General features: G+C 39.3%; 1 protein-coding gene across 7 annotated transcripts in view; it reads left to right on the plus strand.

Moving 5' to 3' along the window:
* The window catches only part of amer3 (APC membrane recruitment protein 3), a 123,455-nt gene that overhangs the window by 13,852 nt on the left and 81,615 nt on the right, over positions 1-27,988 (plus strand). For 4 of the 7 annotated variants that reach the window (XR_007248682.2, XM_048542512.2, XM_048542518.2 and 1 more), the window contains exon 2: positions 4,307-7,494. Coding sequence is in view for 6 of the 7 variants with exons in the window: in XM_048542512.2 (XP_048398469.2) it covers positions 4,327-7,494 (3,168 nt within the window). In the remaining variant the exon portion in view is untranslated. Of the gene's footprint in view, positions 1-4,303; positions 7,495-27,988 lie in introns of all 7 variants that reach the window. The other 3 variants (XM_048542516.2, XM_048542515.2, XM_048542517.2) reach the window with 1 other exon arrangement.

Genomic DNA, 27,988 nt, shown 5'->3' on the forward strand with positions numbered 1-27,988 from the left:
ACCTCCCCACCTACACTCACCTCTACAGACTCCATCCCCGCTCCTATAACTTGTCTGTCTCCTCTCCACCTATCTTCTCCTCTATCCATCTTCAATCTGCCTCCCCCTCTCTCCCTATTTATTTCAGAACCCTCTCGCCATCCCCCTTTTCTGATGCAGGGTCTAAGTCCGAAACATCAGCTTTTGTGCTCCTAGGATGCTGCTTGGCCTGCTGTGCTCATCCAGCTCCACACTTTGTTATCTCGGATTCTCCAGCATTTGCAGTTCCCATTATCTCTAATCAAGATGTGGAGATGGTTTGGGTAGAGATGAGGAATACTACAGGCAAGAATTTACTTGTGACTGTGAAATACAGGACCCTACCAGTAACCCATTGGGTTACGAAAGGAAAAAAAATAATTGAAGTTTGTTAGGAAGGCACAGTGATAGTCAAGAGAGATTTTAGTCTACATTAAGACTAAAAATGTCTGATGAGAAAAGCTTACAAACAGCTTCGTGGGTTATTTTCAAGATAATTTTAGAAGAGTGTGTTCTGTCGTCTATCTGATAACAGGCTAGTAATAGATCTGACATTGTACAACGAGATTGGGTTAACTAATGATTTCATAATGATGGTGTACTGAGGTAACAGTGAATATAACATGATTGAATTTTACATTCAGTTTGATGGAAAAAGGAGTGGATGCAAGACGACTATTAAAATTTAAATAAAGATAATTATAAAGGGATGAAAGCAGAGCAGGCGAAAAAGAATTAGCAAATTATGTTGAAGGATGGGCCAATGTAGATAAATTTACTGAGAGATTTCAGAATAAACACCAAAAATCCATTCCAAGGAGTAGGAGAAATTCCAAGAGAAAGACCTGTCATCCATGGTTGACTAGAAAGGTTAGAGATACTTTAAAACGTAAAGAATGAGCATATAATCATGCAAAGACTGATAGAAAGTCAGAAGGTTGGAGAGGCTTTAGAAACAGCAAAAACATGATGATCAAAATTATTAGTGCAAACTTCGAGTGTGAGAAAAAGATAGCCAGAAATATTAATAAAGGTAGTAAGAGTTTCAACAAGTAGTTAAAAAGAGTTATCACAGTGAGCATTAATCCTTTCGAAAGTAGATCTGGAGAATTGATAATGGAAAATAAAGTGGTGGAAGTTATATTGGTATTTTGCATCAGTCTTTTCTATAGAGAACACAAGGAACATCCCAGAATCTGCAGATGCTGCCAGACATGCTGGTCTTTTCCAGCAATTTCTGTTTTTGTTTCACAGTAACATAAACCTCGTCCCTTTCTTACAGTGGTCAAACATTTAAAGGGCCTGACAGCCACTTTAACATGTGCTGTCAAATGGTAAGTATTGAAGGTAAGTGTGATGTTACATAGTTGGGAAGCTAAAGTGCCATATGGATAGGAGGGCAGGGTGCCAAGTAAGTATGGTGTCAGGTCTGAAGGGTACCAGGCAAGCGGGGGGCAACTGGATAGGGAATAAGGTGACAAAAGTAGGATACCAGATGTGTAAGTTGGGGAGGCTTTCATTTCAACATTCAGCATTTAACCCAGGTCCTAGAGTTGAAAGTTAATACACTATTTCTTTTGGTGAAAATGTATTGGCAATTATGTGGCATTGATTCAGAGCTGAGTGGTAAAGAAGATAAGAAATTAAGGCTTGAACAGTTCTATACTGGCATATTATTTAACAGTTACAATTAAAGAAAGTGATACAATAGGAATTTTCTCGATACTAAATCATTCATCTGAAAAAAAATAGTAAGTCCTCAGATTTCAGGTAACAAGTAGCATTATAGCACAGTTTGGTGACTAAAGTTCTAGACTTTAAAAGTTCAGAGTGATATGATATATATGTACAAGATTATGAAAAGCTATTTATAAATAATGATAAATCATTGTCACGGGTAAGCAGGATAGTAAATCGCATATAAAATTTTAAAGTAATTCTAAGTGACTAATTAAAATATTGAACTCCTTGACAAAGTCTCAGTGGATCCAATTCCGTAAAATTTGAGAAGAAAGCTAGATACTTGCTTAAAGAATAAAACGTTAATGATTCAAGGAGAAAGCAGAATAGGAAGTTGGACTTTGTGTCACGCCATGGTGATGAAAACCAACACTAATTTCATGACCAAATGACCTCATTGCATGTTTTTACGTTGTGTGATTCTAGGATTTCAAACTGTCTTTACATGAGGTAATCTAATCTGAAAAAAAAAGCAAAACTGCTCTGTATTTCTAAATTTTCCGCTAATTCTTTGTTATAGTCACGAATTCTTTCCCAATGAGAAACGTTAATATAACTAGCTTATATAATACCTGATTTTTGCCTCATTCCCCTTTTGGGTAAGGGTGTTACATTGGCAGGTTTTCAATCCTTCAACATTTTTCCATGATATGAGGATTCTAGGAAAATAACTACCAGCGCATTCACTATCTTGGTAACTAATTCTTTTAATATGCGAGGATGCATCACATCAGCTCCAAGCAACTTTATCCCCATTAATATCCTGAGTACTTTTTCTTTAGTAATAGCCACTATAATCATTATCTGTCCCCTTTCTGTCCCTAAATTATTTAGTATTTTTGGAATGTTTTTAATGTCTTCTCCAATGAAAACTGATGCAAAGTCTGTATTTAATTCCATTGCCATTTCTGAATACCCCATTATTTCCCCAGCACATTTTCTAAGTGACCTGTGTTCATTTGGGTCTTTGTCTTCCTTATTGTGTAGTAAGAGAACTCTTCTTGTCCACCCTGATACTGCTTGCAAGTTCCCTCCATGTCTATTTTCACCCTTTAATAGTGTTTTGGTCATGTTTTATTGTATTTTTCAAACTTTCTTAGCCCTCTGTCTTCCCACTAATCTTTGCCTCAATGTCTGTCTTTCTTTCAATGGATGCTCTCCTTAACTTCCCTGGTTGACCACCATTGACCTATCCCCTGCATAGAATCTGTCTTTCAAACTGTGGTATGTTATTGTTGTGAGCCATAAACTATGTTCTTAAATGTCTGCTCTTTGAAAAAAAAGCCATCGTGCTTGGCATTTCATCGAGCTTTTTGCTTCTAGTCCTCCAAACTCCTCATCCTAAAATACATGCCCAACTGCCTTCTAACAGAGGCAAAAGACTGCAGATGCTGGAAATCTGGAACAAACATAAATTCTGTAATGTCCACTCTAGATCCTTTGGTAATATTTTAAGTCTATGACTGATGTTAGATAGAGGGAATCATGGCCTGGACTTTACCTGATCAGAATATGTGGTTGCTGTGCATGGGGTCTCTGCAGAATCCCCATTGTAGCAGACAGCAGTAGAATTCCCTGAGAAATTTAAGAGTCTGCAGGGTAATTCCTCCACGCTGCCCTTTGCCTGCTCTTCTCCTGATCCGCCTTCTTTCCATCACTTGGCCCAATACCTCACAGTGCACCCAACCCCTACTTTTTCTCCCACTATAGGTCATGGTAATGACTCTATTCTTCATTATGTTGATCAAAGAACAAAGCACAAAGCACAAGAGTTACAGCACAGGAACAGGCCCTTCGGCCCTCCAAGCCTGCGCCGATCCAGATCCTCTATCTAAACATGTCACCTATTTTCCAAGGATCTGTATCCCTCTGCTGTCTGCCCATTTATGTATCTGTCTAGATACATCTTAAATGACTCTGATATGCCCGCCTCTACCACCTCTACTGGCAACGTGTTCCAGGCACCCACCACCCTCTACGTAAAGAACTTTCCACATATATCTCCCTTAAACTTTCCTCCTCTTACTTTGAACTCATGACCTCTAGTAATTGAGCCCCCCACTCTGGGGAAAAGCTTCTTGCTGTCCACCCTGTCTATACCCATCATGATATTGTAGACCTCAATCAGGTCTCCCCCTCAACCTCTGTCTTTCTAATGTAAATAATCCTCATCTATGCAACTCTCTTCATAGCTGGCACTCTCCATACCAGGTAACATCCTGGTGAATCTCCTCTGCACCCTCTCCAAAGCATCCAATCCTTTTGGTAACGTGGTGAGCAGAATTGTACGCTGTATTCCAAATATAGTCGAACCAAAGTCCTATACAACTGAAACATGACCTGCCAACTCTTGTACTCAATTCCCGTCTGATGAATGAAAGCAGGCTGTTTGCCTTCTTGACCACTCTGTCCACCTGCGTTGCCATCTTCAGAGATTATGTAAACAAATTGCCAAATGCATATTTGCTTATACAAGAGCGAAGACAATCACACATATATGAAAAAGTGGGTTTGAATGGCATGAATAACACATTTCTCTTTTTAGCAGAACATTTATGACTTGTGGCAATGGAGCCAAGAAGATCAAAAAATTTTCGGAAGTACAGCCTGCAACAGGCTGTCAGGAATGCAGAAACCTTCATTGATATTGACTTTGAGCGAAGATCACTCAATAAATATTCAGTTATGACTGGAGGCAGCTGCAAAGATGAAAAAGTGAAGAAGGTGTTCTTGAAATCAGGGCAAGCTCGGAGTATTGCTAGCACCTCTGTCCAAAGAGAAAAAGAAGAGGACCAGCAAGGATTTTGGAATATGCAGAGGACTGTGCGAAAAAGCAAGACACATGACTGTGTTGTGTCTATGGCACAAGATACAGAATACACTCAACTGGATAAGCCCCAAGATAATAAAATAATGACATGCCCTGATAAAAATAAAGACAGAATTGTTAACACCATAAATTTCTCCAAAATGGCAATGTCCTCTGAGCCTTTTGTTTTGAATAGGCTGCGAGAAAGAAGGGCCACATCCCAATCTAACCATTCAAAACTTGAGCTTCCAAGTCCTTCCTCTCAATCATTACCATCAATTGCAAATTGCATTACGAATAGGCGGCTTTCACTGAGAAAACCCAAAAGGGGCTTAAGGGGTTTATTTACCATGAGGAGAAATAGGCAAGAGAAAGTAACTTCCATGGGAACCAAGGTCCATAAAGCAGAATCTAAATTTTTTGGTGGTAGAATGACATTAAGACCACATAAAGGCATATACAAAAGTTCAAAGATTTTAACCCATGCTGGTGATTCTTTAGCACAGTATTTTACAGATAGTGACCCACCCTCAGATTCATCTCATGAATGTAGCAGCACACTCTGTGAAGATGTTGCTTCTTTAAAGAGCTTCGATTCCCTCACAGGCTGTGGCGAGATCTTTGCTGATGAAGAAAATGCTGACCAACTGGACTCTGGTCACAGCTATAAACATGCGACTGAAAGGTGTGAAGATAAACAGACCCCCTCCAATGGATCTTTCCAAGGTGGAGGGGAACAGCTCGCATCGCCAGGACAGACAGATGGCCTGGAACTAAATAGGTTTTGGAAAAATATAGACAATTCTGAGGCAGCACCCCAAATCATTCAGGAGCCACCCACAAATGAAGAACAAGCACACTCTGCAGTACTCAAGGCTGGAGAAGAACCATTAATTCTTTCACCTTTGGAATTGCAAAAAATCACAGAGAAAGAAGAGGTTGAGGAGGCTGAAAAGCACTTAGATGCTTCCGTGGACCTGGGAACACCACAGAGTGACCATCAGGAATCAACGTCAACCAGTGATGAGGGATACTACGACTCATTTTCGCCAGGGCAAGAAGAGGACGAGAACAAGATTGCACAAAGCCCATGTGTGGGTCGACAATTTCCCAGAGACAGTTACAGTGGGGATGCCCTCTATGAACTGTTTTCTGACCCAGAAGAACCCAGGATAAGCCCCAACTTAGATGAAGATGCATCCACATTGCAACATGCTCTGGCTCCACCCCAAACCCCATTGTCTATGTACAGTTTTTACATAGGAGCTGAAGAAAATATGGCTCCATCTCCTACTGCAGATGTCAACTGTCATGAATTCTTCCAGGGTAGTTGGAAAGGTAAAGAATGCTTGCTAAAGCTTTGTGATACTGAACTTTCATTGGCAATGGGCCTTGTGAACTGGCTTAGGCAAAAGACAGAAACAAATGTTTTTGGCATCAATGTTCAAAATAAGACTGAAAGTCATTGCCCATTAAGGACTGACAGAACGAGTTCAGCAAAGGTATCGGTTGGTTATTCAGTTTCCTGCACTGATACAGAGGCAGCAATAGAAGGAAATAGCACCAATCCATGCAAGGCCTCAGCAATGAGACAGAATGGAATAAGTGAACCCAGAATAAATCTTCATGATCAACCTGGCATTTGCCCACGTGTTAAATCAAATAATGATGATGTTTCCTTGTCAACAGATTTGATGTCGCAGCATGATGATCCTATGTTCTCACAGAGTAATCGTAACTCCACAGGCAAAGTTGCTCCAGGTACTTTGCTAAAGAAGCAGGCATTATTGACAACGCAACCACATAGGGAGCTGAAGAACATGACAGCTGCAACAGGAGAAACTACAGCATCAAAACCTCAGATAGTAGTGGAAGTGAGTAAAACCAGTCTTTGCCCAAACTGTAGGAAATCAATGGATTCCAATCTTGCTGAGGTTATCCTGTGTTCTTCCTGCTTTGCTTTGGTCAGCACCCATAACACCTCTGAACTACTAGACAAATTGAGTAAAAAAGATAGCCACTTAGGATCAAATAAAGATTTTTGGAACAATTCCAACAATTCAGGGCCGCTAGAGGCAGATGTTTATGTGTCTCAGCTGTTGGAAGATTGTGTTAGCCATATGGCATCCTTGAAGGTGAACAGCCAAGATGCTGGTCAGTTCTATGATGAAGCTGCTAGGGGAGACTGTCCGTTGTTTCTTGCATTGCAAGTTGATCAACAGAATGAACAAAGCAAAAATGTTAGACTTACAGGTACTAAATTTACTGGAAACAATGACGGAAGAGGTAAGGAAACAAATGATGTTCTGAATAATTCTGCACGGATCATCTGTAAGAAGACAAAAGAAGAAATTTCTCTTCCAAACCCTGGTCTTATTGGAATAGAATCATCTTGTAAAATTAGGAAAATGTTACCCTCTATCACAGGTGATCAGTCTTGGTCTGTGAACAGTAAAGTCAAAGAGAAATCAATGTTAAGTAAAGAGAGACAATGCAATAATGCTACAGTCTCAGAGAAAGAAAGTACATGGACCTTCTGTTTGGATGCATGCAATCATTCTGATGAACTACAACATGAAATCATCCCTGGTGGAACAGCAGCGCTTGCATGTCCCAAGAGGAATCATCATAATACCAGTCTTAGTGAAAATGCATATACACCTCAACATTCCTATCTGCCTCTCTCCAAGTCTGTCTGCTCAGGTCTGCAAAGCTACAGTTGCCAAGTGGAAAACTCCGAAGGTTGCAAGAAGTCGCTTTCACATCAAGGAGACCTTTGCTTTGCCTCATTTTCTAGCTCACCTTCCCTTGCTTCACCTTCCAGACAAAAGCTATTTGTTATGCAGACTAAATGTGGTTTCACACCAGCACAAGAGAACTGTAATCACAAGGAAGAGGGGAAAAGTCTTGAGAAAGGAAAAATATCAGTAAGTAATAATACATTCATTTGAAATGACTGTTGTTTCCAAAGTTGCTGTCATTTTGAAATTAAGAAATTTGGAATGAGAACAAACACTGAAGAAAGAAGCAATATGGATGAGGGCCAGAATGAATGCATAAATAGTTTGAACCAATATCTTGCAAAATTTATGTCATCATTAAATTTAAATAAATTTTAAAAGAATACTGAATTTTGATGGGAGCTCAACATAATTAATGCTACTGTGATCTTGTTTTGACTTAGTAATTTGAGTTTTCCTGTGTCAGAATTACAATGAAATCCTTTTCTTTCTGAATTAACTAATTATCATTAAGATTTGTCACTTTTAAATTTCTGCATCAAAATGGCAAATTGCATAGCGATGCTCTCCCCTTTGCCTAACAGAAATTAGCAAAGAAATCATTGTGGGTTGTGGGAGAAAATTTAAATATTATATATATATATATATATATATATATATATATATATATATATATAGTGTATATATGTTTGAGATGGCCTTGAAGACGTAAAATGTGCAGAACACCTTAGCATGTAGTCCTGGACCTTGGAGTGCACCAGTCTGCAGAACATTAGAAATAGGAGCCAGAGAAAGTCACTTGGCCCTTTGAGGCAGGTTTTTCATTCAATAAGATCATGGCTTATCTTCTACCTAACTCCACCTTCTGGTGGTGCTCCCATTTCCCTTAATTCCCTATAAATACTCAAAAATCTATTAACCTCTGAGCTGAGCACCAAGAGGGCTTAGTGACTGCAGAACTCTAAAATTTGCAGCCCTTTGAATGAAGAATTTGCTCCTTACCTCAGTTCTCAACAGGCAATCCCTTATTCAGAGATTGTGATATCCAATGAGGGGAAACCCCCTTTTGTTTATAGCAAAGAGTTCAGTGGCAATTACAAACATTTTATTACCTTCATTGATTAATCAATGCATCATTAGCTGGAGACTGCGAACAAGTTTTGCAATCATTTTATTCAAATGACATAAGGAGAGATTTATTTCAGTTTAAAATGGAAAGAAAACACTGAAAAATACAGAAAAGCTGAGCATCTTCATACTGCAAATATCTCATTATCCAGATTCAAATCTTCCTTCATACGAATGAAACACACTCTAGATCATTGCTTGATATGATGGGGAGTAATTAATTTTTCCCTAGATGTTGTTATCTCTTGCCTTATCAATGTTACCTTCCTGCTATGACTGACTCTTTCTTCAAAACTTCATTAGAACCTTTTCCATTAAGATTATTTCCTATTTGCTCAGATGCCTGCAGAAATCCTGCTGATGCTCTTCTCTAAGAAGCATAACGTTCATTCGATACAAAGTTGAAATCTTCTTTTGCTTTTAGCATGGAAATAATCATTTAACCCTTACAGTCCAAAATCTAAATTTATGCTGGTAATCCCCACCTTTTGCTCCTTGGCCAAAGCTCAAGGTAGCCAATAATGTTGTGTTGTCCTTTTCCCTTATACTCCATCATGCTGGGCAAGAACTACCTTAGGTTTGTAATAGCAACTGGTCAAACCATCATTAGAGTAATGAGAGGTGATCTAGTTGAAACATATTGGATTCTTAAGGGGTTTGATAGGGTAAATATTGAGAGGATATTTTCCCTTCATGGGAAAGCCTAGGACCAGACAGCATAGCCTCAGAATAAAGGGAGCCAATTTAAGACTGAGATGAGGAGGAATTTCTTTCCTCAGAAAGTTGACAATCCTTGGAACTCTTAGCCACAGAGGGCTACAGGGCAGAGTCCTTGTGTATATTTAAGGTTGAGATAGATAGACTCTTGATCATGAGAGGAAGCAGGAGTTACTGAACAAGGATCGGGAAGTCGACATGAGGAATGTCAGATCAGACTTGATTGTAATGAATGATGAAGCAGGCTTGAGGGACCGAAAGGCTCACTCCTCTCCTTATTTCTTGTAGTCTTATGATCTTACCTTTATTCTCCAATTCCAGTTTCTCCCACCTGGTGATAGAGTCTAAGTGTTTAGTGTCATTTGCTAGGGGTGAGGCTTGTTGCCAGAGTGTATAATATGTCCATGTGCAGTCTAAACAAGGTTTTATACATTTGAATCAAAGCTTCATAACCCCTGCATTCAATGTTCTTGCAATAAAGGTCACCATTCCATTAGCCTTCTGAGTAGATTGTCTGCACCTTCACGTTATGATTCGGAGAGTTATTGACAAAGGTATTTAACCTCCGTATACAGCTACACTTTCCAACTTCTCACCATTTAAGAGATACCCTACACATCATTCCTTCCTACCAAGTTAGATAACCTCACATTTTTCAGCAATATATTCCATTGCAATATGCTTACCCAATCACTAAATTTGTCCAAATTTTTCTGAAATTGTTTCACATCTTCCTCGGAACACACATTCCTATTTGGCTTTGTACTGTGAGCAAGTGGCCTGGCCACCCCTGCTTTATTTTACAAGCCCACACTCACTGTCAAAAATATCCTCTTTAAGTCATAATGATCTGATAAATTATTGAAACTGCTCATCATTAAAATTTGGCTGCAAAACTGAAATGGCTGGAAAAGCTCAGCAGGTCTGGCAGCATGTGTGAAGGAGATAAAAAACAGAGTTAATATTTCAGGTTCTGGTGACCTTTCCTCTGTTAATTCTGTTCTTTCCTTCACACATGCTGCCAGACCTGCTGAACTTTTCCAGCAATTTCTGTTGTGTTTCCTGATGTACAGCATCTGCAGCCCTTTCATTATTCATTAAAATTTGGCTGGCCAATTATGTAGCTCTCACTAGCCTTTTTGTCCACAAAATTTATAGAGTTACTTATTTTCTATTTACTTAATAAGCACAAAATTGAAAACCAAATTAAGAATATTTTAAAAAGTTATATATTCATTTTTCAAAATTAAGAATGAAATTGTTATAGACTAATTGTTAATTTTCCAGTAGGTTGCTGCTCCCAATTAGTAACGTAATCACTTATGTTTCGTATCATTACTCAGGTTGCTTTATATCAGGATGATTTCATGATCTTTCAATTTTATTTTATTCATTTTATGAGAAAAAAACTTAAGCATAAAATTTCAACACAAAAATTAACAATAGTATGATAGATTTTCAATGGGCCAAATATGGACTAATACAGGCAAAATGTTGTTGATGAGGAAATTGGGTCATTTTGGGTTGCCTTCAGGAATCAATATTTGGTTAATATGTTACTGCTCCATGGGGAAGAAAGCATAGCTCTACATATGTCTAGACAATGACAGAAAACACATATGACAGGGACATTTAATTAGAGTGATTGTATTAAGATGAGTGCAAGAATATCAATGGAAAAAAATTCTTGGGCAGAAGCATATGATTGGATAAATAGTATTAGTAATAAGGTTAAAATAGTTCTTGTTTTATCCAGAAATATTTAATTCCCAATGCCTACCAGTTGGAATAACCAGTAATTATTATTACAATATTTAGATTTTTAATTCTAATCAATTATTCAAGGTCTGAGGAAATATTAACTCTGATTTTTCTCCTCAGATGCTGCAGACCTGATGAGCTTTTCCAGCAATTTCTGTTTTTGGTTTTGATTTACAGCATCTTCAGCTTTTTTGGTTTTTATTCAAGATTTTTTGTTTCACATAGTTAATGTAATGATGGGCACATTTTGTAGTGTGAGTGATACTGCTGCCAATGCAAAGCTTGGTGCGAATGTGTGCTATGCAGAGGACAAGAGGCTACAATTAAATACAGACAGGTTAACTGAGTGAGCAACATAGCACTTGGTGTGAAATGTGAGGCTATTCACATTGGCAGTGTAAGTAGAAAAGCCATGTTTTTTAAATAGGCATTAGAAATTACCTTCTAAATTGTAATGTTCTGAGAAACCTGTGAGTAGTCTTACAAGGAAAAAAAAACTATTAGTTTGAAGCTACAAAAAACAATTGGGAAGGGAAATGGCATGTTTTCTTTTGTGAAAGTCCCCTTAGAAGAATAAGCATATCTTGCTACAAATGTATTGGACTGTGGTGAGACAAAGACTGGAATAATGAGCAGTTTTGATCACCAAATATGAAGAAGGCTTAGAGTTGGTACAATGAGGATTCACTGGATTGGTTCCCTTGATAAGAGGATTGTTAATTGATGACGAGCCTATAAGCTCTCTGGAATTTCAAGGAGTAAGAGGTGATTTCATTGAAGCATACAAGATTCTGAAAGAGTTGCCAAGGCAGATGCTTGGAGGATGTTTCTCCTAACTGGGGAATCCAGAAAATGGACAGTCTTTGGATGAAGGGGCAATCATTTAAGACTGAGATGAGAAGAAGTTGTCTTTCCTACAGTTCCCCATGGTTTGTAGGGGTGCTCCATTGTTGAATATATTTAAGGCATGGATTAATAGATTTCTTATCTCTCAGCCATGGTCATGTTTCAACATAGAAACTTACAAAATAGGAACAAGAGGAGGCCATTCAGCCCTTTGAGCCGACTGGACTAATCAGTATGATTGTAGCTGATCATCCAACTAAATACCCTGTTGCTGATTTTGCCCCATTTCTTTTTCAATCTTTCACCCCAAGAACTAGATCTAACACCTTCTTGAAAACATTCAATGTTTTGATCTCAACAACATTCTGTGGCAGAGTAGATTCATGAGACCATATGGTGTGCAACTACTCCTACTTCTTATGTTGGCATGTTTTAATTCTTGATGCACCAAATCTCATACAAATGAATAGCAACATAGAGGATATATTCTGATATAATGTAATCTACTTAAGATTTAAAGCGATCTTGGTGAAAGCAAAATATCACCTACAGCTATAATTCCAGGATTCTCCAATAGTTGTGTACATGATATACCTGATGGCACAAAAAGCAACCCCTAAATCAATGGTTTATTTATTCTTTAAAGAACCGTGTAGTTTATTGTATTTTTTGTGGAATGTGAATATCACTGGAAATGCAAAACTTATAGTCCATCCCTAATTGAATTTGTATTGAATGGTTTGTTAGACATTTCTGTCGATCTGGAATCACTTCTAGGCCAGACCAGGTAACAATGACAGATTTAATTCCTCAATGAAACTAGCTATATTTTATCATCACATCTACTGCAACTAGTTTCACATTCCAGATTTATTAACTGAATTCAAACTGACCAACTATCATGGTAGGTTTGACCCCATGTCCCCAGAACAATACCTAGGTGTTTGGCATTGACATTCATTGACATTACTACTACGTCACTATCTCTCCCCTGCTGTGTATCCATTTCTGTTTTCAAAAGTATATGGTTCAGGCTTATGACCACCACTGGAATGAAAATTAGCAATATAGCATATTTTGCTTGGTAGTACAGAACTTAAATATTGCTAACAGGAGCCAATTTTTGCACTGAACATAACTAGGATGAAAAGAACAGAATTGAAGAAAGAGACACCAATTTCTACAAAGTATGAAAAAGATACCAATTGGTTGAATAAAGATTGACATGGAGGTTCAGCAAGAACAGTTACTCTCAAGCTTAGTTTTCAGACAAAGCAGGTAGATTCTAATTAGATAGTGTAATGCATGGGAATGCAACAAAGATTAGCAGGCTCCATGACCCCTTTTTTCATGAACATGTACAATGTATGTACAAGTTTCATTTGGTTACATAATGCATGGTACCATGTATTAATGCCTGTAGCTTCCAGCATGTGCAAATACATCACATTGCCAGCTGATTCATGATGATAATGATGGCCCGAGAAATCAGCCCCTTTTCTTGTGCCGTAGAAATTGTTGTCCCTTTTTTCAAGTCTGTTTCTTGCATCCTAGTCCTGATGAATGCAGAACAACAATCTAACTTCATGTCTCTTTCACCAGCATCTGTTATAAAATACCCAAAATAATTGAAACATTCTGCAACACTACTCGCACTTGATTCAGAATTCATGATCAGGATGAGAATTGTTACTGTTTTGACTGGGAAAGCTGAAAGACCCAAATGGTTTGTGACAGCATTGTACCTTTTCAAAATCTACCAAATCAATCACAGACTGAAGGTGTTACAAAGACAGAAGTTGCTGGAAAATCTCAGCAGATCTGGCAGCATCTGTGAAGAAACAATCAGAGTTAACGTTTTGGATCCAGTGAGGAAGGTTCTGAGGAAGGGTCATCTGACCTGAAATGTTTTCCCTTCACAGATACTGCCAGACCTGCTGAGCTTTTCCAGCAACTTTGTTTTTGGTCCTGATTTTTAGCATCCGCAGTTCTTTCAGTTTTAGTTAGAAATATAATATCCCCCATGATATTCATTTTCAATATGAGTTTTGAAATGCTCAATCTTATTCATGATCATTATTACAGCAATACCTAATAAGATACCTGGAATAAATGCCCTGCTAATAATTGACAATTCTAGTATTTTATGAAAACCCATTCTGAGAGAATATTTTGGTGTTCTGTTTGTATTCTGATCAATTTTATATACACAAGCTGGAAGGCATGGAAATTGCAAATTGTGTGACTTTGAAGTATTGTACATTGTAATACTCTGAGGAGTGTAGCATGTAAAAAATGCTGACAGAAGTGTGTTTGGTGTTTGCTATGCTCTAATGCCCCATCTCTCATCTGTTATGTGCCAGAAATCATGATTGTCACTATGGCATAGATATATGTGTGACTATTAAACTAGGGAATGAAAGTAAAATATTGGGCGAGTCTACTTATTTCTTGGAGCTATTCAGAATCACGTGCCAACAGAATTTTGAAATGATGGTGAGTTGTGGAGCAATGGGATGAGTGGTGCCATCTTAAGCAAACATCATATTTTGCACACAGTTGTTACATTGGCTTGCCTTGCAAACTTACAAGAAACATTTTTTCTCTCAGCTGCAATATCCAGCAGAGGACAATTAATGCCCAGCAAACTGTACCAGCAAGGTAGCAATAACTTCCGGGGCAATGGGAGTAGAGAGAAAATAAATTGATGGATTTGATTGGAGAAGAAGCAAGAGACTCATAACCTATTATATGTTAGGTTGGGAAAATGATATAGCAAGAGGCATTAATCTTTTTACTTAAAGCTGGGTGGCAATTCTTTTTTACGCATTGTATTATTTGATATCCGATACACCACCAAAGCTTGCAGTAATAAATTAGTTAAATATCCACACTGCCTGTTTGGAAATATCCCACATCTAGCCTTAAATTTCAGAAATTAACTTTAACTCCATTCACTCTTTTGGTATATATTTCAGTTGAATTCACTGCTTTTGGAATACCTCCATTTCATCCGTGACTTTCGTTCACTACTTTTAGTCACCTGTTAAAATCTGTCCTGATGGTGAAACTCTGAAGTGCAAAATCTTAATTATTTTTGAATAAACTTACATAATGGTGTTTTTCAGATTTTTCGCCTCTATTAGATTAGACATTTTTGTATGATTTCTGTGTATGTAGATGTAAATGAGAAATTAACAAAACTCAATGAGTCTATGTCACATTTGTAGAGGCTTACAGGTGAACTAGTGCTGAATATTCCTTCAATTTAAGGTAACATACAACCACAATCTGTGACTGTGTAATTTCAGATATGTAGAAATATGGACTGACAAGTAGTACTGGGTTACATTTAATATTTGGGTCCATTGTTTATAACTTAAGCCATATATGAATAGAAAACATCTGATCCTTAACACATATGCTGAATATCCATTTTGACTGGCAGATATAACATTAATAATTGAAAGCAAACTTTCAGGCAGCAGTGAATTTGACATATTCTAACCTGCATTATGACCCTTCATTCAAATCAAGAAACAATATGTTTTAAATTCCCCTTTTGTTGGAACAGAGGAGGCAGACTACAACATCCTTGAAAATAAAAGATACTGCATGATTTCTCAAAGCTGAAAGAAAATGGGAACTCAACTCGAGTGGGTAAAATTAGTATTTATTGCAATAGTGGAGGATAAGAAAAGATTTTAGATTTTACCAAACAATTACGTTGAAACATACCCAGCAAAGGTATTTTTTAAAAAATCAAGACTTAGTCCAAATAAATAATAGGATTGGTGAAAATAACTTCAGTTTAAAAACTGTATTGAATCAGCCTGCATACTTTGAAACAACTGTAAATAAATGCAATTCATTACACCATTTGAAAATATCTATTTAAATATTTAATAGCTGTGCAATCTTGGGAGTACAATGGATGTTCACAAATAATTGCAGCCTTGTTGGGCCACTGTTAGTACAATTTTCAAATCCTCCTAGACAGCCTATCTACATGTAGCTATTTAATCGCCCACCAATAATGAAGCCTGCCCAAACTGGTGCCAACGATTTAATATCAGACGACTTCTGTGATGGATGGGTGATCCGGTCTGCCAGGTTACTCATTTCACAAAATGTTAGTCACTTTTTGAATGAAAAATGTGTTGGTGCAGGGCTTATTGTTGGCTGTTGTTCTTTGTTCAGAATCTTCCTTCCATTCTGATTCAGCCTTCAGCTAGAATGAGGTCAGATTTTCCACCAAGGCTGGTGGAGATTGTGGAATAAAACATATCACATGGCTTAAAGGTGAATTAATGGAAATGGGTAATCAGGATTAACAATGGGACAAAGAAGTCCTACAGACATTGTTAAATCTGATCAAAGGAAATAATCAAAATTCACAACAGGTGAGTCAGTACCTGAGGGAGAAGAAAAGAGTCACGTGTTCGGGTATGTGCCAATTTTGACTGTCTCATAAATAGCACAGCAAAACATGAAGTCCAGATCACAGAATCACCACAGTGTGTAAGTAGGTCATTTGGCCCATTGAGTTCACACTGACTCTCCAAAGAACATCCCTCCCACATCCTGTATTTCCAATGGCTAATCTACCTGTGCATCGTTGGACTGTGGAGGAAACCCACAGACAATGGAAGATTGTGCTGATAGTCACCTGAGTGTAGAATCAAACCCAGGACCTGGCACTGTAAGGCAGTGATGCTAGCCACTGAGCTACCGTGCTATCTGAGATCAACTTTTTCCTTGAGATAGTGAGTTAACTTAATCAGGTTTTTGCTGAGGCAGTTGCTTCATTTGCTTCAATGCTGATCATGGCCAAGTTAAGCTTTGGAAATTATAACAATGACAATTGTTGTACTGTCTAGCTCCAAAGTTGTACAGTAATTTATTTTAGAAGCATGTTTTGAACATTTGCAAAAACATATTGACAGAAAAAGAAGCGGAACTGCTATTGTGCATTTTTATAAACATTGTGAGACTTGCATACTTTCAACTTTTATTTATTTGAAGAATAATTGTTTTTATTCATTTATAGAATGAGGACATCATAGTCTAAGAGAGCATTTATTGTCCATCCCTAGTCCTCGTCATGTGATACTTTCTTGAAACACTGCATCCTTGGGGGTGATGTGAGAAGGGAATTCCAGGACTTGACCCAAAGACAATGAAGGAATGGCACTATAGTTCCAAATTAGAATTGGAAAGGGAATTTACAGGTGGTGGGGAATCCCATTGCATGACTGGCCTTGTCCTTCAAGGTGGTAGATTACATGGGTTTCGAAAGTGCAGTTAGAGTAGACTTGCTGAGTCACTGCAATGCATCCTGTAGCTGATCCATGCTGTATATCAGTGATGAAAGGAGTGAATGTGGGGAGTGGTTGAATGGATGCCAATTCAAGTTTTTTCCTGAGCATCTTGAGTGCTATTGGAGCCAAGCAAATGGGGACTATTCCATCACACTTCCAGCTTGTGGCTTGTGGTAGACAAGTAGTGGAGAGGCAGAAAGTGAGTGACCTGCCACAGAGTTCCTAGTTTCTGACTTGTTCTCGTAGCCACTATATTTATATGGCTAGTCCAGTTCACTCTCTGGTCAATGGTAGCCTCCTGGAATGTTAATAGCAGGGTGAGCAATGATTTGGCCATTGGACATCAAAGGGCCATGGTTAGATACTCTCGTTTTAAATAGTCATTGTCTGGTACTTACATGATGCAAACGTTGTGTGTCAGTTTTCATTTTGAGCTTGGACATCGTCCACATCTTGCTACATGTGAACATGAATGAACTGCTTCGGTATCTGAGGAGTAACAAATGGTGGTAAATATTGTCCGATTATCAGTGAACGTCCCTATTCCTGATCTTATGATTGAGGGAAGTCATCGATGGAGCTGCTGAAGATGATTGAGCCTAGGACATGGCCTGAGGCACATCTGCAGAGATGTCCTGGAGCTGAGGTGACTGACTCCGAACAGCCACAACCATCTTGCTCTGTGTCCTTTGGAGAGTTTTGTCCTGATACTCATTGATTCCAGTTTTGCTGGCGCCCCTTGATGCCACACTTAGTCAAATGCTGAGTTACTCACCTCCAGAATTCCGTTCTTTTATCTATGTTTGAACCAAGAATATAATGAGATCAGGAGATCAGTGGCCCAGCAGAGCCCAAACTGTATGTCAGTGAGCAGGTTATTGCTGAGCAAGTGCTCCCTGCTAGTCCTGTTGATGACTGCTTCTAAGATTTTGCTGATGATTGTGAATCGACTGATAGAGATGTAATTAGCTGGGTTGGATACGTCATGATTTTAATGGACAGGTCATACTTTGGTAATTTTCCGTGTTGCAGGTGGATGCCAGTCTTGTAATTGGAACAGCTTGGTTAATTGTGTGGCTAATTCTAGAGCACAGGTCTTTAATGCTATTGCTGTAATGCTGTCAGGGGCCATAAGCTTTACAGTGTCCTGTGGCTTCAGCCATTTCTTTATTTCAAACTGAGTGAACTGAATTGTCTGAAGACTGGTATCTGTAGTGCTAGAGACCTCTGGAGCAGGATGAGATGAATTATCCGCATGGCTCTTCTGGCTGAAGAATGGAAAATGTTTCAGTCTTAACATTTGCATGGATTTGGTGGCACTCACATTATTGAAGGTGCGGATGGTTGTGGAACCTCCCTCCCCTCCTTCAGGGATGTTTATTAATTGTCCATCATCATTTCTGGACGTTGTAGCTCAGCAGAGTTTAGATCTTTGGTTATGGCATCACTTAACTCTATTTACTGTGTATTCTGTACACGTGTATTCCTTTTTGTAACTTCACCAGATTGAAACCTCCTCTTTAGACATTCCCTGTGCCAGTCTTGGCATGCTCTCCTGCACTCTTCATTCAATCAGGATTGATCCCCTGGCATGATGGTCATAGCAGAGTAGGTGGTATGCCAGGCCATGAGCTAACATATTGTGGTTGAATACAATTCTGCTGCTGCTGATGGCCCTTATAGGCACTCAGTTTTGAGTTGCTAACTGTAGTGAAGTTAGACCCATTTAACGTGGCAATAATACCAAACATTAAGATGGAGGTTATCCTCAGTGAGGACAGCAGAATTTCTTCCATATATGACCCAATTGAGTTTTTCTATAACAATGGTTACATGGTCCCCATTAAACTAAGTTTTTAATTCCACATTTATTATTCAAATTCAAATTTTGCGATCTGTGGTGTGATTTGAACCAATGTTGCAGAGCACGAGACTGGGCTCTGGTTTACCAGTCCATTGACACTACCATTATGTCACTTCTGTACCCTAAAGCACACAGTAATGTGTATGGAGGGAATATGGAAGGTTCAGGATATGTCATTCAGACGATGGATCAGACCTGGTACTAGAGAAATACATTGGCTGTGGACTGGACAATGGCATAGTTGGATGTTTGAGGATATGAAAGTAAGACATTACTAGACATTACTCAGTCATGCTGCAGAGTCTATAAGTTTGGTTCATTAGTGAAATAGGCATCAATATTTTAGTGAAAGTTGATCATTCTATGCCTGATGGAAATTATAACTTGGGGATGCAAATCCAAATTCTAAGAGATGTTTTTCCAGTCTGGTATGTGTAACTGTGTCACAACTTAGAATGCTCCCACTTTTTAAACTTTTTTGTTTAATTAAAAATCGCATTTGTTAATCAAATGGGTGTTGATAACACTACACCAGTCAGTGAATTTGTGATGAAGTGGGAATTGAAGGGGGGATAAAATCCTAATGAAAATCAACAAATAGAATTCACAACTAAAACTCGCAGAGCACCGCAATAAAAGCAGGATATTTCTGCAGAAAAGTGGTGAGTGGAAGCCCATTACTTAATACAAACTATTTGTGTCAAGTCAAAACCAGTCGTTTACAATGGTGCAGCCTCCGTGCATGAGTGACAGGGAATTTACCCAATCTTCTCCATTCTGGCATTGACTCATGACTTCACACCATGCGATCTTTTCTTAAAATTGTGCGTACCAGTCAGACAGCAGAGAATAAATTTGTTGGAACACAAAGTATTTAGATGTTCTGGAGTGATTTGATTAGTTAAATGTCATCTCCAAACTTTGCATCAAAGTATTTTATTGTTGCTCTTTCATAAACGTAACAAAATCAATTCTGAATATGCAAGGGATTTGTCTTGATTTTACTTGCTTGTGTTCCTGATGAAATTATAACCAGATCCAATTGGTGCTATTTATTTGGATGTTATTCTACTATTTTATCATTTTTTGATTGAATGTTAGAAAATCTGTATGTAAAACTGAGGAAGTGAATAGTCTTGATTAAGGTTGCTATTTAACCTCTATGTTACCTTCATTTTAAAATGTTTTAAATATCCTTCCGTAGCTCAGTTTTGTCGAGTGTGGTAGGATGTCACACGTGCTCAAGGTGTTATATAAATGGAAGTTATAAAGTTTGTTTTTACTGATTAGACAGACGGTTCACCTGAAAATGAAAAATTGCCATTTTTAGTGGCTTTAAGTAGATTTCTTTGTTTTAGAATCACAGTGAAACATTGTGGGAGATGCAACAATACAATTCAGCTACTGGATTTGCATCTCTTTTTTCTGCGTCGTGATCATCGTAAGAACTGAGAAATGAGATAACTGTGCCATCAGACAATTCAATTTGCATTTAAATTATCTTAGCAGCTCTCTGAACTAGCCCAGAGAATGAACATCAGAGGAAACAGGCAGCCCTAAATATGGTATTGACTTTTACTCTGGATTTGGCATTCTGGGAGTCTGGAATGTTGTAAAAAACATATTCCAGTTTACTCCAGTCACTTGGTTACTGTAATCAATTTTAAAACTTTTAACAGATTTAGAAATTGGACAATTTCTTTCCTTAAATGAGAAATGTTATTTATAATGTGTTCCCTTTTCAAGCGTTTTTACCTATTTCATTACAACTGGTTCTTGTGTTCTTAAAAGCTTTGCTTTGTGGTTTCCATTCTGAACTTTTATTTTTCTGCCTCAACTTTCCCTCCCAGCGGTCCATTCATTGATTTCTCTGCCATTGCTAATTCTTGCATTTTTGATCTGCTCCTGTTTTTTTTTAACCACCTATCTTCCAAATATCTTCAAAGTCTCCTGGGTTAACCTTTCCTGTGTGAGCTCGAATGGATTATGTGTTCCTTTTAGGTAGTCTCCCTGAATAGATTAAAATTTCTCCCTGCATTTACTAAATAACTATTGTTTCAGAAGAAATCTGCACAGACAGTATTTGCAATAAATAAAATTCTGTTTTGTGCAGCTGCACCAGTTTAAAAAGTCAGCTCAACAGCTCATAAAAGGGCCCTGACAGGGACAAATGACCCAATTACATACCACATTGATCAGACTTATTCCCAACTGAATATCGCTCTCTTGAGACTGGTCTTTGACCTGTAACAGGCTTCTGTGTAAAGCCATGTATTCTAACCTCCCTCTTCACCCTCTAGGTGAAAAATTTAAATTGCTGATCCTTCCTCATTGACTCTCCAATATAGAATTTTGCTTTTACATAACTGCACCTAATGTTAATATCCTCTGTTAATTCACCTCTTAGATTTCTTATCTTCAGGGTTCCCAGGCAATCCTTGGAGCTTCTTTCATTGACAGTAAAAAGCTAATTGTACCATCGCATTTTCCCAACATTCAATTTGAACCATTGCCAAAAGTGGAACATTACTTCTGTGTGCAAGCACTAGGCATTTTATTCCTCAGTTAGTGAGCATTGTGGAATCTGGAGCCTAAGTCCCTTTGATAGTGTGGCATTACCCAAGTCAATGTCTGTAATGTAATTGCACTTTATACCTTCTGACAATCAGTGCAACTGAAGTGGGATGTTACATAATTCACTGCCATTACAGAGGTAACACATCTAAATGGGTGCTTCCAGCTGCTAGTAGAACTAAACTAATTCAGCCAAGAGCATTAAAAACAAAGCCTTTCTTTGCCTCTGCCAACCTACTGTTGTGTTTAGAATTTTATTGATGATACTTGTTAAGGTACATTGTAGCACTCGTCACCTGTAATTACCAACATCAAAGAGGTTTGGCTGTGTTTTCTGAAAATGCCGCCAGTGTTGATGCACAAATGAATGGAGAGAATGAAGCCACATTTATACATTCCATTGATATGCCAGTTCTCCTTCCCACAATATCTTTTTTGCACACAGAAACATGAATGATTCTGTGGTCTTGGTTGGCACAAGAACTCCTACCCAAATTCTACCCCATTTCCCCTTCACCTTTGGGGACTTCAAAGTCCATCTTTGTGTCAAAATGTTTGGTTACCTTCTAACCTCTCTCCATGGCTTGATTTCCAATTTATTCCTTTTATTAATCCTATATCTTTGTGAAGTATTTTATGATGTCTTGAAATGAAAACAAATTGGCTAAAATTTTCTGGATGTTGGCAATCAAATCAAAGTGCTTGTTGCTTCCCTTCCATGCCCTGTTTGTAGGGATAAAAGAGATTGCATTTGCCATTTTCATTGTTTAACTATTTTCAAAACTGTGATGTCACTTTGAAGGGTAGCAAGCGCTTTCCCATTCTTTGGAACAATAATCAACTGCCAAGTTGGGGTTAATGGTTATTTAAGAACTTTGCAAACACAAAAGCATCGAGAAAATTCATGTTTGGCTAAGCCTCTAATGGCTAAAGCTAAATTGTACTCTTACCAGTTTTGAGCATTGATTCTTAGTTTCGTATCATTGCAATCAAAGGTCCCAGTGAACAAAAATGGCCCTGAATGAATTATCCTTTCTGTTCGGCAATCAACACTGAATGCTTTCTCTTTAAACATCATCCTTTTCTTCTCACTAGGTCGTTGTAACTTTTAAAGAGGCTTTCCTGGAGCATTTTCAGATTGTGCTCTTCTCTCTCTACATACATATTTTGACATTGTATGTTTGTGTTTTATTCATTTCTGTGTGCACGAGTGAGAACACGATGGAATTTAGAAGGATGAGGGGGAATCTAATTGAAACTTATAGAATACTGAATGGCCTGGACAGAGTGGATGTTGGGAAGATATTTCCATTGGCAGGAGAGACTAGGACTCTACAGCCTCACAGTAAAGGGAAGACCTTTTAGAACCGAGATTAAGAGAAGCCTCTTCAACCAGAGAGTGGTGAATCTATGGAATTCACTGCCACAGAAGGCTGTGGAGGCCAGGTCATTGAGTACATTTAAGATGGAGATCGATAGGTTCTTTGTTGTCAAGCGGACCAAGGCTTACAGGGAGAAAGCGGGAGAATGGTGTTGAGAAACTTATCAGCCATGATTGAATGGCAGAGCAGACTCGATGGGTTGAATGGCCTAATTTCTGCAATATATGCCTTATGGTCTTATGGTCTCTAGTAGAGAGGTAAAAAAGGAAATAATTACATTGCTAAAATCCTTTAATCCAGTCACGAAAATACAGGACGAGACATGATAAGTATTGAAAAAATAACATTTCCCGTATAATGCTTCACACTCTTGACATTTCTGTTTTGTACTCCCATTTTCATTCCTCTCCTTGTTGTGCACAGATTAAGACTATTATTTCTTTGGGTTAATCAGTTATTAGGGACTTCCAAAGCATATGCTGTGCAGTCATGTAAAAAATATTTTGAACTCTCTCCCGGTTCCGCCTCCAGGTTCACAGGGAGGTTTTGTTTGTTTTCTTAAAGTGGCAGTTAATAACACTTTTGATTTTCTTGGAATCAATTCCTTCTTTCCACTGTGGTAGTGTGAATTTTCTTTCATTTCTGTTTTCATCACCTCTCTCTTCCTGGTGATGGGATCAGTATTTCATTTTCTCTTTGATCTAATTTTAGTTTTCCCACAGTCACCACAATGGCCTGACCAAACTCTTCCATCTTGGACCACTTCCTCAGTTCCCCCTGACCTGTACACATTTCCTTACAAACAGATTTTCCTGCTGAATTGACCCAGTTGATGAGATGAAGATGCACTGGGACAAAATGGAAGTGGACGTTCCCATATCTTGCATTTCCACACCCCCCCACACCATATTTTAGAATGTGACAGCATGGCTTTACATAGAAAGTGAATAAATGTCTTATAGGTGTCTTACGAGAGACAGTGCATTCCAGTATTACTAGCCATCTTATAAGGGGCAATGGATCTCACCCCTTTCAACATCTTGTAGTATTGGATACTATCCGGGGCATCTTCGGTAGATTTGCTGCTACTAATCCCTCCTTTTGATATGACTCCAGGCTACCAATACCACAAAAGGAAGGATGGCCGCATGACATTTTAAGAAAAGGTACGTTCAGTCCTGATGGACAGTAAATCGACTTATTGCATATTACTTAACGGGTAGTTGCATAATACCTATGATACACTGGAGACTGTTTAGGTTTTCCCCAGAACGGTCCTTTCTCATGATGGGCAGAGTTTTACTTGTGATGTCAATTATTCCTTTTGTCTGCCTTATCCAACATTTCCCACATATAATGGCATTCTGTTGCCATACATACGGCTGCTGGGCTCAATTTTAACACATATTTGCAAGGGAAGCTACGGTGCAGCATTTTAATATAGGTAACTTGTCACTTAGCAAACACATTGGACTGACTCTTCCTAAAGTTTGGTTAAGTCAATTTCAAATTGTTTCATGACGTTTCTCTTTGTGACCTCTTGCAAAATTACCTCTGTGCTGTTAATGGTACTAACCTCATTAAAATGCATTACACCCTCAGGGCTGTATTCTCGGCTATTTTACATTCACCCCAGCTGGCATCTTCAGGGCTTCCTGCTGAAAGTACCATGTTTAAAAATTTAAAACAGTTGGTCAAGTATAGGAAGCCAGGAATTGGAATTCACATCTACTCTGTGTGGTGAATTGGTAGGAGATGAATGGTATGGGCAAGTTGGCACCCTGCTTTGTTGACACGAACCGGAGGTCCTGGTAGATGGAGTGAAGGACAGAAAGGTTGTCTCCTTTCCTCAGGACCATCAGAGGAGACATGGAACCAGACCAAGCCAGACTGGTGAGAAGTTGCTTCCCAGATCAGTGCATGGTCCATGATCTGGAGGCGCACCCAGCAGCGCAGGAATAAGGTAAATGATCTTCTGTGCTCCACAAAGATAAATGCCACCACCTTTTGTCGAGTCACAGAGCTACACAGCGCAGAAAAAGACCTTTTGGTCCAACCCGTCCATTCCAACCTGATAGCCTAAGCTAATCTAGTCCTATTTGCCAGCATTTGCCCCATATCCATCTAACTCCTTCTTATTCATATACCCATCCAGATGCCTTTTAAATGTTGTAATTGTACCCGCTTCCACCATCTCCTCTGACAGCTTGTTCTGTTTTCAAACCACCCTCTGTGTGAAAAAGTTGCCCCTCAGATCCTTTTTAAATCATTCACCAGTTTTGGACTCCACTACCCCGGGGAAAAGACCTTGGCTATTCACCCTATGCATGCCCCTTATAATTTTATAACCGTCTATGGGGTCACCCTACATCATCTGATGCTTTAGCGACAAAAGTCCCAGCCTATTCATATCCCTACACATGCCAATCCTTTTTTTTGTCCAATAATTTTTTGTCTTCACCCTTTCAAGTTGAGCAACATCTTTCCTATACCAGGGAGACTAGAATTGAGCACAGTATACTAAAAGTGGCCTCACTAACACCCTGTACAGCTGCAAAATGACATCCCAACTCCTACGCCCAATGCATTGAACAACGATGGCATGCATACCGAACACCTTCCTCACCACACTTTCTACCTACGATTCTACTTTTAAGATTCTATGCACCTGCACCCCTAGGTCACTTTGTCTGGCAACATTCTCGAGGGCCCTACCATTAAATGTATAAGTACTGCCTTGATTTGCCTTACCAAAATGCAATACCTCACACTTTCTTTGCGACTTTACATTCAGTCTAACATGAGTACTTTACACGCCTCCCATTAAGGCTCGTGGTTTACGATTCCTACTATTATGTGCAGCATCTTCTCTCAATGACACTCAGCTACGGCAGTCGGGTGTCTGTCATTGTACTGCTCACTCCCCACACAGAGAGAATCCTTCCCTAGTGGGAGAGGACCAGGACCATTTATGTGGTGATACCACATTTCTTGACAAATAAATAAGAATCATTGTGAAATGCTCTGCTGCCCTTGTATAACTGCCACATGGAATGTGCTTTTCGCAACCTCATGCCTCTTCCCCTAGTTTGCAACTCATTACCTCGCTTGACTCCTACAGGCGAGAGTGGCCATTTGCATAGACTCCACTGTGAGGTGACCATCTCCTCCAGTCACTACCTTCTCCTCCATGTTTAATGACAAAGCCACAGAACCCTGAGAGGTAGCACCAGCAAAGGCTGCAACCTGTACCCTCCACCAGCTGAGATACTGACACCTCAGTGGATGTTAGAGGAGCTAGATTAAGGTCAGGAGTAAACTGTAGTGAGCACATCACAGACACATTCTGCAGTTGGGAGGGAAAGAAACGGTGCAGGTCGCCTGGCACTCAGAGGACTGCTGGTGATCAAGCATCTGTTCAGCTCCAGGTAAGGGACAGTTCCACAGCTGTTAATTATGTAGTTAAAATGGTTAAAGGGACATGAGCAGTAGGCGGGTTAATCAGAGGCACTTAACAACCTGGATCAACAGCTGAAGGAGTCCATGAATTTCACTTGTAGCATCCTGGCTCTGGCGTGTGTGCATTTGGACATTTCCATGGAAAGGAGAGCCAGATCCAGTACACTCACTGCCAGCTGGTGATACATGCAGAGTTGCAGTCCAATGCTATAGTTATTGGCGCTCCACCAACAGACGGCACCATCTAGGTACCCAGCCATAGGACAAACAAGATAGATGATCCCCAGAAGGCTCCACCCAGGACATTCCAGAGCTGCCTGGCCTCTCCATTTCCATCCTGCTTGCAACTCATAACCGTGCAGAAGTTCAAGCACAGGGTAATGAGCTTTCATCTGGCCAGGACACGTGCAGCATGTCTGAGCCCTTGAGACATAACCGCCCCTTGAACCATCCACTCAGAACTCCAAGGTCAATTACTCTGCTATAGGGCAGACTGCCTCTCCCCAGCTGTGGATCCCAGGACTGCATCTTTCGTGGGAGGATAAGGACAAAGAAAACTTTCTTTGGGCCCACAGGTAGCGCAGGTGAACTTTCATTGTGAATGGAATATATATGTAAAAATATGCTCACTTTACATCATCCCCTGTGTGATTGACATTTGGTGTAGCTGTAGTCTGTTGCGAAGCCAAATTTTTCGTTATCTTTCCTGGAAATATCCTTCTTTAGTTTGAATCCATCAACTCCAAAAACTGTAAGACTACAGGTAGGCCATTTGGCCCATCAAGTCTGCATCACTCTTTACTAATATCATGGCTGATCTGACAATTCTGAACTTCTCCTGCCTGCCTTCTTCCCATAACCCTTGATTCCCTTGGTGATTACATATCTGTCTGTCTCAGCCTTGAATATACTTACCAACCCAGCCTCAACAGGGCTCTGTGGTAAAGAATTCCACGGGTTTACTATCCCCTGAGAGAAAAACAACCCTCATTAACTCTATATTAAATGGGTGACACCTTGCTCTGAGGTTATGTTCTCCAATCCTAGCTTCTCTTACAATGGAAGATGACCTCTCTGCATCTGCCCTATTAAGCCCTCAAAGAATCTTCCACAAGTTTAAATCCATATCTTTTGTAATCTGTATACTTTTACAAAATAGAATCTCAACAGTGTGGAAGCTGGCCAGTCAGCCTGAGCCAACCTTCCAAAGAGCATCCCACCCAGACCTACCCCATCCTTGTATTTCTCTCTGGCTAATATGCCTAGCCTACACACTATGGGCAGTTTAGCATGGCCAACCCAAATTGGAGCTCCTGGAGGAAACCCACACAGACACTGGGAGAATGTGCAAAGACCACACTCAAAGGTGGAGTCGAACTCAGCTCTCTAGTGCTGTGTGACAGCAGTGTTGAACACACAGCCATTGTGACATCCTACCTGTCAAGATCTCAGCTGTCATCCTTCACTCCTCCAAATACTATCAGATCTTCCTCATAACTAATTATAAATCAACCGTACAGTCCTTCTCTGCACTGCCTCTAGCAGGTATACGTTGTTGAGTTTCATTGGCCGGAACAAGAACTCGATGAAACAATCAAGGTGTGCTCCAACTATATTTCAAGCTCTAT

Source organism: Stegostoma tigrinum, chromosome 14 (assembly GCF_030684315.1).
Source record: "Stegostoma tigrinum isolate sSteTig4 chromosome 14, sSteTig4.hap1, whole genome shotgun sequence".
In the NCBI taxonomy this organism is placed as follows: Eukaryota; Metazoa; Chordata; class Chondrichthyes; order Orectolobiformes; family Stegostomatidae; genus Stegostoma; species Stegostoma tigrinum.